The 12477-nt window shown below is 36.3% G+C and overlaps 3 protein-coding genes across 3 annotated transcripts; all 3 read right to left on the minus strand.

The window, feature by feature from the left end:
- Window positions 1-423: 423 nt before the first annotated feature.
- Window positions 424-2725, minus strand: CBG09726 (the record flags this gene model as incomplete). Its single annotated transcript, XM_045237577.1, has 11 exons — window positions 424-439; window positions 483-595; window positions 643-706; window positions 749-897; window positions 948-1098; window positions 1145-1255; window positions 1304-1512; window positions 1555-1773; window positions 1997-2110; window positions 2407-2507; window positions 2548-2725. The coding sequence occupies 11 exons, from the start codon at window positions 2723-2725 to the stop codon at window positions 424-426; spliced, it is 1425 nt and encodes a 474-aa protein (XP_045093964.1).
- A 297-nt stretch (window positions 2726-3022) lies between these two features.
- On the minus strand, window positions 3023-4664 carry CBG09725 (the record flags this gene model as incomplete). Its single annotated transcript, XM_045237578.1, has 7 exons — window positions 3023-3073; window positions 3116-3243; window positions 3364-3498; window positions 3741-3873; window positions 3916-4095; window positions 4138-4445; window positions 4493-4664. The coding sequence occupies 7 exons, from the start codon at window positions 4662-4664 to the stop codon at window positions 3023-3025; spliced, it is 1107 nt and encodes a 368-aa protein (XP_045093965.1).
- Window positions 4665-5027: 363 nt separating this feature from the next.
- On the minus strand, window positions 5028-7164 carry CBG09724 (the record flags this gene model as incomplete). The annotated part of the gene is made up of 6 exons (XM_002637153.1): window positions 5028-5149; window positions 5201-5630; window positions 5681-5830; window positions 5904-6044; window positions 6961-7064; window positions 7110-7164. 6 exons carry the CDS (start codon window positions 7162-7164, stop codon window positions 5028-5030), a joined length of 1002 nt encoding a protein of 333 aa, XP_002637199.1.
- Window positions 7165-12477: the final 5313 nt, after the last annotated feature.

The raw sequence follows: 12477 nt of genomic DNA on the forward strand, positions 1-12477 counted from the left end.
AGGGATGGAAATGGGTGTGTATGGAACACAATGAAAAGAACAACCAAGTGATGTAATGGAAAGATTTGATAAGGGTTGAGAAGGAGTGAAAAAGCTGATCAGAAGAAAAGGGAATCGTACTGGACAAAAGCGAATCGAGGGAAAAAAAAAATGAGGTGAAACGATCGTATACAAGGATTATGTGGGTCGGAGTATTATGTTTGAAGAAAGCGAATCTGAATTTTCATAAAAGCTTTTTTTCGTTCCATTATTTTGACTGCTTTGGTATTTCTCCATGAAATCGATTTATCCAAATAAAGTTTTATTTGATACACATACAACATTGATTCATTTGGAAGATTTAGTTTAGGCATCCGAGAAATTCTTCAGGCTGGATTCACTTATTCTCTACCGGCAACCCGTACTGTTTGCTTTTCATTTCATTCAAAGATCACACATGCTGAAATTCGTCACTTTGCCAGTTATTTCATTTCTAAACTCACCTTGCAATTCCAATATTAACTTCATAAGCTACTATCACTCGTGCCGTGTCAAAACTTTGGAATGATTCAAAGTCTTTCTTAAAAGTGAACATCTTTTTCAGCATTAATGTTTTCTGAAATTTAAGTTTTTCCTATAGTCTTAAAAAAATTCGAAAATAACCTCTCCACTGAAGCCAGTGATATTAGCAAAGCCAGTGAGCTCGACTCCTCGAAGTTCTTTCTTCCTGGAACTTTTTCGTCATCAGTGAATCCAAAATATAACGTACGTATTCAGTGCATAATCATAGAAAAAAGAATAGTCCTCAGTTTCGAATGATCGAACACATTTTTTACTATTCACTTCCTTTCCAAACTTTGATCTCAATTGATTCAAAAAATTCTTCTCAGATTCCTCTGGATATTCTGATTTTAGATTCTGAAAACGGAATATAATAAAAAACCATTAAACCTCAGAAAACAACATACCATATTCATACAAACGCACGAAATCGCTGAAATCCCTTCAGATGCACAGTTTCGCCACGTTGGTTGAACTTTGAACGGAGTAGTGCTGATAACGGCATAAGGATCCATTAGCTCAATCAACATGCTATTGAAATTTAAGGATGATAGTAGCCTTGGAAAATGAAACATTAAACCATAAGTTTTAGGATATAAATTACCTGTTGAAGTTCATTTTCATGAAATAATGTTTTTCTTGGTAGTTCTTCATAAATTTATCTGATAATCTGACTGCGAATAGTGGATTTTTCTCATTCTCAGTTTCGACATCCCTGAAATCTAGATATTTTCTTACTACTTACTCGAAAGCGCTCACTTACTTTTCTGATAAGCCATAAGACGTCACAATAAGAGTAGTATTTTCAAAAATCTTCGAATCGTTTAGAGAATTCAACATTTCATTCAACTCATGATCGATTGAACTTTTGTGTGGTCCATAATCATCCAAAAACAAAGTGGAAAATGTTTTTGAATCACTCGTTGATGTTAGGAACGCGTTCATTTTCTCTAGTTGATCGCTAAGAAGGTTCTGGAAATCGTTGTTTTTATATAATTCAACTTCTTGGCTTACTCTGCCATCTTTAAGGCACGAACGCTCGTCTACCAAAAATTGTTGTATGAAGTTTTGATGATCCGTTGTATCGAAATCTGGATCAATTAAATCTCGAATCAGTTTTGGCCCAGAGAAAAATGTTGTGAATTTGTGTTCCTTTGCTTTGTCGAACACATTTTGAGTCTCAGAATTGAGTCCCAGTTGTAGAAGAAGATCATTCAGTGGCTTTGGTTCTTTCTGAAAACATTTTAATCTTTTCAATATTTTTCAAATTCCAACTTGCCTTGGTCATAATTTGAGCAAATTCAAACTTATTATTTTTCATGAAATGTTTACTTTTCGGCATTTTCTTCATGAAGAGTTTGTGATTCATTGTTGGGAGGAATATTACAGCAATCGATTCGCCTTGTGGTTGCTAAAATTGAAATTTTACAGATTGTTTTTTCTTCAATTTTCATACCTTTGGAATCAGAGCGAAATTCACAAATGGCTTCAAAAACTTTACAATTTCGTTTTGAACACAGGAAAATGCGAAATTGTAAAACGGAACTTTCACAGGCACGTCTTTTGTAACCTGAATTTTAGAACTATTGATTCTCAAACCTAGGTATTTACCTCGAAAGATTGATCCGATGTTCCACTATGCTTGTAGTAGGTGCATCCAAAAAATGTTTCGAAAAACTGTTTTGGTTAATTCAAAATACAACTTACTTGATGGAATCTGTGGACGAATCAACATTCGTTTTTGATTTGAAGGTTAATGTTCCATCGGAAGTCAGATTGACACTTTTGTTCAATTCATTGAAAATGCAGTCGCTTCTAAAGAAGTAATTCTGACATTGATCTTTTTTAGAATAAAACGTACCTTACAGGTTTTCTATTCTCATCAAGCAATTCATAGACTTTATCGTCTTCGTTTGGAAAGAATATGTAAGGAATCTTACAGGCGTTTGTAAGCAACTCTCTTATCTCTGAAACTGAATCTTCTCGGAGCCAAGAATCATTGCTCACCAATCAAAGAATACACAAAGTCAGGTTTCAAATTCAATCCGCCTTCTTTATCAAACTCATTGTTAGTTCTTGATTGTCGACTGATAATAATAGTGAAGATGAGCAAGAAAAAGGTAAAAAACATCAAAATCATACTACTCGGAAATATACTTTGTTTGTGTTTAACAGTGAAAGACATATTTGATGCAGACTATGTGGTCAAGGAAATGGAATGGATGAACACTTTTGTGGTGTATCCAGCATCTTCTGCGGCATGAACTGGTTTTTGTAACAAGTAAATACCAGATCTGATCATTTGATGACATAGGGATATAAAAACAGTGAATACATAAACTTTTGACTAGCCATACATTCATTATAGGTTTTATTTTCAGGAAATTACTCGAATTCAGTTTATGTTATTGAAGTTCATATTTATTCAAGTTCAAAGATAAAAATGGAGCAGTATGAATTTGACCAATTGATGAAACTTCTTCTACCGTCTAGTCAACATCACAGGAATTCCGTTTGATGGTCTTGAAATAATCTAAAAATGAAATCTTTAATGAATAAAAATCATTCTTCATACCTCCAAACTCGGCTGAGTGCCATTAAAATCTAGCATCGGTTCGATACGATAGTTTCTCAACATGTGAATCAGCAAAACTTTTTCGTTAAGTTGAGCAAACTTCTGCCCAACACAGTTACGAAGCCCAGCTGAGAAAGGGATGTAGTCGTAGGCATTTCTTTAGCTACTGATATGTTCACGCCGGCTGGTATCATGTGACCACCTAAAATATAATTATTGTCTAAAATTAGTTCGAAATCTTCACTAACCAATCTCCATATCCTCTCTCAGCTTTCGTTGTAAAGTAGGAACTGGTGCAATCCGTCTCTTAGATTCCTTCAATACTCTTTCCGTATAGTCCAGCTTCTTGATGCCTTCAGAATCTACATCTCCGTTCGGATCATCTCCAAAAATCTCAATTATTTCCTTGTACACTTTTTCCTGAATATCTTGATTATGTGCCATATTCCAACACATCCATGAGAACGATGCAGCAGTTGTATCGTGTCCAGCGAACATGAAAGTGTCTACTTCCTCTCGAATATCTTCTCACTCCAATCCTTTGTCTCTTTGCTGCATAAAAGAATATCCAAAAAGTTCATATCTCTCTTCGAAGCATGATTCTCGATATGGCCTAACTTCAAACCTGTCATTCTTCCAGCAGTTACATCTCTTGTAAACTTTTTCATTGTGTAAACATAATCATCTTTCTTTTTCTGATAACCCAACAACCAGAAGAGGAAAGGAATCTGTAGATGGGCTTTCATCGAATGATCAACCTGCATTGAAAAGTTTGTGTTCAAAATTATTAGTAAAAATACCGATAGTTTATTGAATCTTTCTACTGCCAACACATACGAATGGGTTGGATTGTGCTGTGCATCGATAGTGGTTCCCATTGCTGTCCCACAAATGATATCTAATGTGCAACGTTTGATGTAATGGAACAAATCAACTGTCTCTCCAGATTTTGCAAACTCATCCAGAAGTTCAACCATCACCTATAAAATATATCAAAACTCGATCATAGTTGTTATTCTCACCTTTGTCTCTCTATTGAACACTCCCAGGTATCCTTCCAGTTTTGCAAAATGGAATGTTGGAGTGACAAGTCTTCTATGGCTTTTCCATCTTTCTCCATACCCATCCAGAAGGACACTCCTCCCAAGCCATGCCCTTGCAAATTCATAATCGTCTCCTTTATCCAGCTCTGTTGTTGATTGAAGTAACGTTTGTGCGGATTTTCCATCCAAAGGAAAAACGAGAAGTTTTCCAATAAACTGGAATCTCATTATACTCTCTCCACTGTCTCTTAACTCATTTGCAGTTTTTATCATGTAGTCCAGCATTTCTGAAAATATAATTTTTTAAATTCAATATTTAAAAAAAAATTCATACCAATTTTGCTCATTTTGGCAAATGAACTAATATTCCCAATAAATGGCTGTGTTGTTGGACCAGGAAGTTTGTCACTGAACTCAAACACTTTCAAAATCCATTTTATTCTTTTGGAACACATTACAAAAATTATTGCAAGTACTCCTAGAAGAATAGGAATCAAAAGAGCCATAATTACACGAACGTAGTTGAATCAAGAAAACTCTGGCTTTTATACCAGTGACAGGTCACATTGACTAAAAACTTGAACCGCATAAAATTGTGTCGATTGTAGCCACCTTGTAGTTTCCTCTGACCACTTCAATGGGTTGAGAAACAACTGATAAGATTAACAAGATTGAAAAAATTGGTCATTGTGTTCTTTTTTTTCACTTTCCCTGTCTTGATTTTTAGTTAATACTTGTTTTCGATTATCGAAATTGTTTGACGAGGAACATAAAAAATAAATGTACATTTTTATTGAATTGAAATGAAATGGTTTCATGCTGAAAGACATTTGCGTTTGCACCGGGCGAACTTTTTCAGAATCAAGAATTTATTCATCGTCGATATTCTCCATTGTGAACGGAGCAATCCAGGGATGAGAAACAATTTGGGAGGCAAGTGGACGACGTTCTTCGTTCTTATTCATAAGACGAGATACAAGATCTTTGGCTCCTGAAATTTAATTTGTTAACTTTATTAGTAAAAAACAGACAACAAACTCACTCATAGAGACTCCTTTCCATTCTGGCATATCCATATTTGGTTTTGCTTGCAATATCAGTTTGAACAACCGGGATTGATCTGGGGCACGAAATGGAGCATATCCAACGAGCATCACGTAGAGAACAACTCCAAGGGACCATATATCACATCTGGTTGAGTATCCAGTCTCTCGAAGAACTTCTGGAGCACAATATGTAGGTGTTCCACATATACGATATAGAGGTCCAAGGACATGGCAAGCCAATCCGAAATCACAGAGTTTCACACTGAACTTGTCGACGAGAAGCAGATTTTCAGGTTTGACATCTCGATGAACAACGTTCCGCTCGTGCAAATAAGTGAGAGCAGATGCCACTTGCAGAGTTATCATTGCAGCATCTGATTCTTCGATTCTCCCATTTTTACGAATGGTTTCATAAAGATCTCCATACTGAAATATTTTTTAATATATTGACTAGAAAATTGGGTCTATAGATCAACCTGTGCGTGCTCGAAAACAATGAAATACTGATTATCAGTACTGAATGCGTCGATTATTGAGATTATGTGATCATGTTGAATTAGAGAAAGCATCTCGACTTCATTGTCCACAAAGAAGCATTTCCCGCGCATTGCTCGTTTTTCGACTTGCTGAAAAGAAGGACCAACAATTATTTAAGAATAGGCAAGGAAATGAAAATTGTCGTGTTGACTGGTACTGAACCTTGAGCGCGCACTTGGTGCCATCCTCCTTGCGTCTCGTCAGATGCACACTCGAGAAGTTTCCTTTGCCGATAACAGCGCCAATCTCGTATTGCTTTTCGATTTCTTGACGTCCGTCAACATGCTGAATCCATTTGGAGACCTAAATGAGAAATAGAAAGTTGAAAAAGAAAGTGAGACAACATAGCGCCCGATTCCATTAGTGACATGATCTGTTGCCTAACTATCCGGAATACACTATTACTTATCCATATAGCTAAACCCACAAGAATAGACGACGTCCCGACATAATATTATTGTTGTGGCAGATGTAAAAGGAATTAGACAAGGTCTTTGGGTTCAAAAACATCTTCCAGAAGTGTTCGTTTAAATGTGAGAACAGGTGAGAAACCCTGCTGAATAGGTCACGGAAGACAAGCGCAATGAGGTGTATGATTTCTTCCGCATGGATTTCGTAAGTTAGCTAATTCAGGTTTTCATTTACTCTGAAAGAAGCTTATGTGGAAATTGAATGGATATGAAAAACACTGAACTTAATGGGTATCTTTGTCTGATTTAGAAAAAAAGTTCTGAATAATCAAAGGCCTGTCTAAAAACTAGTAGAACACGAACTAATGAGAAACCATTTCAATTTTGGCCATTAATTGACCATTCCTTTTCAGCATCTGATCGATGATTCTGAACATCTCGAACGATCTTTTCAGACACGTTTTCTTATTGTTCGATGAGTCAAACTACTCTACCCTATAAGCTTATACACAATATATTCCTATTGGGACCATTTCCGGTGACTCCCCCTTATTTTTTTCTCCTTTCATATTTCCGTACTAGTCTTCGTACCAGGGTCTATGATGCAATAACAGAAACATCTGGAGACACAACCCTGCACAAAAAAGTAATAGGTAAAAGTAAAAAGAAAAAAAGAAGAAAAAACGAGTGGACGGAAATGGAATGGACATTCAGAAAGTGCACATATATACGAAAAGTGTATAGTTGTACTTATCCCCCATTATGAATGTAAGAATAGGGGTCTCGTGGAGGAGGATCAGATGACTCACTCCAAAAAAACCTTCGTTGACGTGGCGAGACGAAGTATGGACCATTCTGGGTTGCTTTTCGACTTCTCGTGATGCGTAGTTATTGTTTCGATCAAGGGAGACTCCTGAAACAGAAACTATTCTCAGATCCCATGTGTTCTAGAACTCACCCTTGCGATGTCTTTTATCGTAGAGTACGGTAACGGAACTGGAGCGAGCTCTCATCGTTTTCTTTCCGACGGGTATTGAAAAAGGGTTACAATCTGAAAAATCGGAAATAACAATCAGATACGATTATTTGTTAGTTTTGATAACCACAGGTAATAATAATCAAGAAGACTATTGAAAAAATAATTGACAGCGACAATAACAAAAAACGACAATAGTGAGAACTAGGGACTATAGCTTTGGGACCAAAGACTCGAATTCAAAACGAGCTTGTTCAGAACACAAAATAGGAAATGAGTTTCGGAAAGAAAAAAGAAAATGACAAGAAGAAGAAGTAGGAGAAACCTTTTCCGAAGAGTACGGAAGACGCGGAGAGTGTCCGCTTCAAGTTACCACGGGAAACCAACAAGAGTGGACACTGGGCACTTTTTCTTTTGGAAATGACGACGGACAAAATAGGGGGCGGGGACAAGAGGTGACCACACCAGAAAAAGAAATGTGGTACAAGAGGAAACTACTGCAGTAGCTGCTGCTTCTTTTGCTTCTTCGTCTGCAACTGAAAGAGAATTACTATAGTAGTAGGGGAAGACAAGAATAAAGGGAAGAATAAGAAGGCTATGAGATGGGAGGAATGATGGGTGGAGGAAGAGGCGGAGCCTATGCGGATAATTGTATTTGGGTGGGAAATGAGAAAATAGGTGGATGGTGTGGAGATATGAAACGGTTGACAGAAAGATATGTATGATTGGATGGGCAACATGTTGAGAAGAGGAAAAATTGTCCAAAATGTAAAATTTAATATTATCCGGGTAATTTGAAAATCAAAAAAAAGTCAAATTTTGAAGGTCGATTCCAAAATTATGAAAATATGGAAATGTTTAGCCGATTTCAACTTGTTTTTCTTTCACTTTTTCAGATACCGTAAAACCTGTAATATTTAGAAGGGCCCCTACACTGCCCAGTTTGACATGATTTCCCTTGCCTCCTAGGCAAGATATCAAAATGTGTTAACTGGTAGACTGTTTATCATAATATCACTAACATTCTATCAGGTGACATATTTTTATATCTTTCATAGAAATTGAGATAGTCGAGCTCAGACTTGAATGTGTGTCTGGCTCTTCTATTCCAGGTATTACTGTTGTCATTAGTTATCTTTTCAAACTTAAAATATGCGTATATGAGTTTTTTGGGAGTTTCTGAGAATTCTATTATATCTTTGTCAACGCAGTCCATAATCGCCAATTATGTAGATTTAGCTCTATTGATTTTCACGTTTCAACGTATTCTAGTCGGAATTTGGAATCACCAAAATGGGTTATCCAAAAAGAACAATTCTATTAGAGATTTGGAGCTGATGAGAAACGGATAAATCGAAATCCACCCACTATTTTGTTTCATACCTCCTCCACTTTGTCAGAAATTTAATTTCACCTGTCTATGCATTTTTACGACCAAAGCGCAAAAATGTATACTGATATTCATGTCTTTCGTAGGCTCAATTTTCTTCCTAGAACAGACATCCTCAACCAAAAGTTGAAAATTCTAAAAATTAACTTTGAATTGAAACATTTTTCTCTCAATCGTCACCATATCTGGTCGTATTGGACCAACCTGAACTCTGCAAATGATCTTTGCGCTTTTTTCAGATGAGATTTTTTTCAAAATTTCATGTTTGTACACTTTCAACGCTATATATGTGGGGTATATGTTAGACAGTGTACAAAGTTCCACTTTCGATGCCATGTATTAAGCAGCAGGTGTGAACACATTGAGATAGCCGACACAGACTCTATTCTGTCAATTTTTATTACATGGGACTGTCTGGGATCCAGATTTGCAGATAATTTTTTTTCCGGTGAAGATTTCTATTCACGTCTCATTGTATCACAGATCATATTCCTGAAGCTCCTCCATAGCTTGCGAACTCTATTTGAAAATTCAAAAAGTGCTCTCCTGATTTTCTTTCCAATGAACTTTCCAATGAAAAGTACAAAAATATTATAGCCATTTCAATAGCAAACTTTTGTGATTTTTTTTGTGTGGCGCCAGAACTCCGTAATCAGGGGGAGAAAATATTCGAAACGTTACACGATTCGTCGACGTCAGCTGATAAGAAAACTCCTTCGTTATCTCTCGTGCACTAAAATGTTTTTACTTTTCGGAGAATTCAGTTGTTGCACTTCTTTTTTGATTCTCCATATATGACCTACTCTTCCCTCTGCTCAATTTCCAATTCAATGTTTTTTTGTTCATTTTTTGTTACTCTCTCACTCTTTTTCGTTCTTCACCTCTTCTGCCGCGTTATCATCATTTATATATCGGTTTACACTTTTTTTTGTGTTTCGGCAATCAATGACTCTCGGGCCACAATTCGCAATCGATACGTTTATTTATCGCGCCAGTCTTCTTTTTTCCAATCGTCCCCTCTCCTATCTTTTTTTGCTGTCTGATTGTGATTGAAAATGAATGACTGTTTCGACATTCGATTTTTAACTTTTTTTTTGGTAATTGTGTTCTCGACCTTTCTAGAAGTTTGCTTTCAAAACTTTGGATTGACATATTCCGGAAGGATCTTCCGCTAACATCGGAGATCAGAACAATTACCTAGTTGAAATAGGCTTTTTTGCTCTTTTTTTAATTTGTTACGATGATGGTCTTTCTCAAAGTTAGTATCGTTCCGAAGATAAATAAATAAATGCGTCTCTTTCTCTCCGTACGATTTTCGAAAAGCTTGAAAATTAAATACCAAGAAGGGACCGTAAAACATGTAATAGAAGGTTCCCTAAGTTCTAACTTCGAGCCAATTTGTCTCGGTTCCTGTCAAAGATATGAAAAAATTGTCAACTGATAAACTGTTTATCATAATACCAGAAGTGTTTTGTCACTTAACACATTTGTGATATCTTGCATAGGAATTGAGATAAGTAAGCTCAAACGTGAAAGTATTGGAAACCTTCTATTAAACTATTCATGGTACCCGAAAACGCGCCAAAGGCGCACCAGACAGGCTTGTTCAAATAACTTTGAAGTCATGCTTTCTCAAAAAATTTTATTTGTTTGCTTTTGATGTTCACTGTTCGATCATACTCAACTAATCCACTCTTATACCTACTCCCTGTAGATTCACCAAAACTACTGTAACATTCAGATTATTCTCTAGAAAACCTCCTATTGCACTTTTTAAAGTTCTAAACCCGCAATATCATCCATTGATAAGAATCGTCTTGACCCCGAACGTTTTTGAAAGACGTTAGTGAATATCCACCCAGAAAACACGTTATGACTTTTTTTCATCTTGCAAAACGAATAGGCACTGTTCGCCTGCAATCTCTGTCTGTGTCTTCCAAAAACTTGAGGAAAAGAATGATGATCAAAGACGACGATAATCCAAAAAAGTAACACCATCCTCCCCCACATCATTAATTTGTCTCTTTTCTTTAAAATTATTTCTCTCTCGTTTTCTGTGGCAGATGGTGAAGAAGAAGAGAAATGGCGTTAGAAATTCAGAATCCTCAATTTGTCACGTACGCTCTTTTGACCTACACACCATCTGATCCAGGTGTTCTTTGTGCTCCAAAAAGAGGGGTTCCATCTCCTTTTTTGACAAGGAGCTAACTCAATAATTTCAAGCCACACCTCTTCTTCTTATTCACCGTTTTTTCCTCTTATTTTTGTTGCTTTCTGATTTTGAGTCTCCCATCCAGTCGACTCAATCCTTTTTTTTTTCTTGTATCAAAAAAGCCACTACCCACATAGACGAAAATTAATTACCATCTTTGTCATTTTTTCAAAACACCCAAACTCATTACAATGCTAATCCAATGTATCCTTTCGATAAAAGAAAAAGAAGAATCCACGTTGTATTTGAGCATCTGTTGTCGAACGACACAAACCTTCGAAACGATATTTGCCCTTGCTCGTACAACAATATTTTCATGTTTCCGGTCTGTTCTTTGTCCCTAATGATCATTTGATACATATCATCCGGCTGCAAAACTTTCATATTTCGATTTGTTTTCTTTCTTTCAGAAATACTAAAATCCTTTGAGTGACATGACATCTAATTAAATCTGCTGCTTTTCCAAAAAATAGTTTAGTTTATTCTTTGTCTGTGAGTGGAGTTTAAATGTAAACTATGAAGCAGACTCTATACATATACCTGACTGGTTTTGCAGCTGCTCTGATTCATTTCTCTTATTTTACACATGTTTGAATTTTTTCTATAGGGACATGATGTTAAAATTTCAAGAAGCCATAGTTTCGTTTTGAACAAAGTTGATCGATGATTGTGATTCAGGAAAAACGCAACGTACGGTGAAACCTGTAGTAGAAGGTCTCCTAAATTTTAACTTGTCAGTCAATTTTTCTCGGTTCCTGTGAAAGATATTTAAAAGTTGTCCACATATAAATTATCTTCCTTATTAAAAAACGCTAGAGGCGTCTGAGTGAACACTATTTTGATATCTTGCATAGAAATTGAGACAATCAATCAGAAACTTTACAGTGTGGGTGCCTTTTTATTACAGGTTTTATGGTACTTTATTTCCATTTTCTGTCATTCTGAGGACATAATTACCCAGAAGCTTCCTAGGGGATACATTTGGTGATTCCTCAAATGAAACATTGCACTTTTAAAAGTGCAGCCACCCATCTGATACTCTACCACCTATCACTTTTTTATTTTTCATTTTTCCCCATCTAAATCTTATCAGTAAGTGGTCCTCTATCTCTTCCTTCTCTTATCTTCTCACTCCCCCAATTTAAAATTTCTCTTAGGTCTTCTCCGTCATCAACAACTGATTTTCGTCACATCTTTCCGAGTGTTTATAAACTTTCAACAGCAGATTGTGCATCTTTTTGGGACCTTCGTACCCTCTTTTTCCTTTTTCTTTTTTTTTTCGTCTTCGATAAACTCATAAGAAGAGTGCAAAACACATTCACGTGAGAGCAACAAGCTCAGCGGACCTTTTTTCTTCTTTTCTTCTTCTTCTTTCGGGCATCCAATCTGATTACCTTCTCCTCTTTTTTGTCGGTTTTTCTTTCAAATCCAATTCAAAGAAGAACATCTTTTCTCCTTTTCTTGCTCTTTTTCCTGTGGGGAGGAAGAGTCCGTGAGCCTCCTTCTTCGCGAATTCCTTTCGTTGAGAATTCTCATTTCCTGTCACTCATCCGCTCTCTCCATTCCTTTCGTAGTTTTACTTTTCTCTGATGTCATGGTGATTACACATAAGTATGGCCTATAGATCTCTTGTGGATTCCCAGTTTAAGCTATATTTCATCCCCACCCATTGTCCAATATTCAATATTGTAGAAGCATTTCAGAAGAGCTCAGTTATTTTTTGGAAATTCTATTTTGGCATTCTATGG

Source organism: Caenorhabditis briggsae, assembly GCF_000004555.2.
Source record: "Caenorhabditis briggsae complete genome, chrV, whole genome shotgun sequence".
NCBI classification, from domain to species: domain Eukaryota; kingdom Metazoa; phylum Nematoda; class Chromadorea; order Rhabditida; family Rhabditidae; genus Caenorhabditis; species Caenorhabditis briggsae.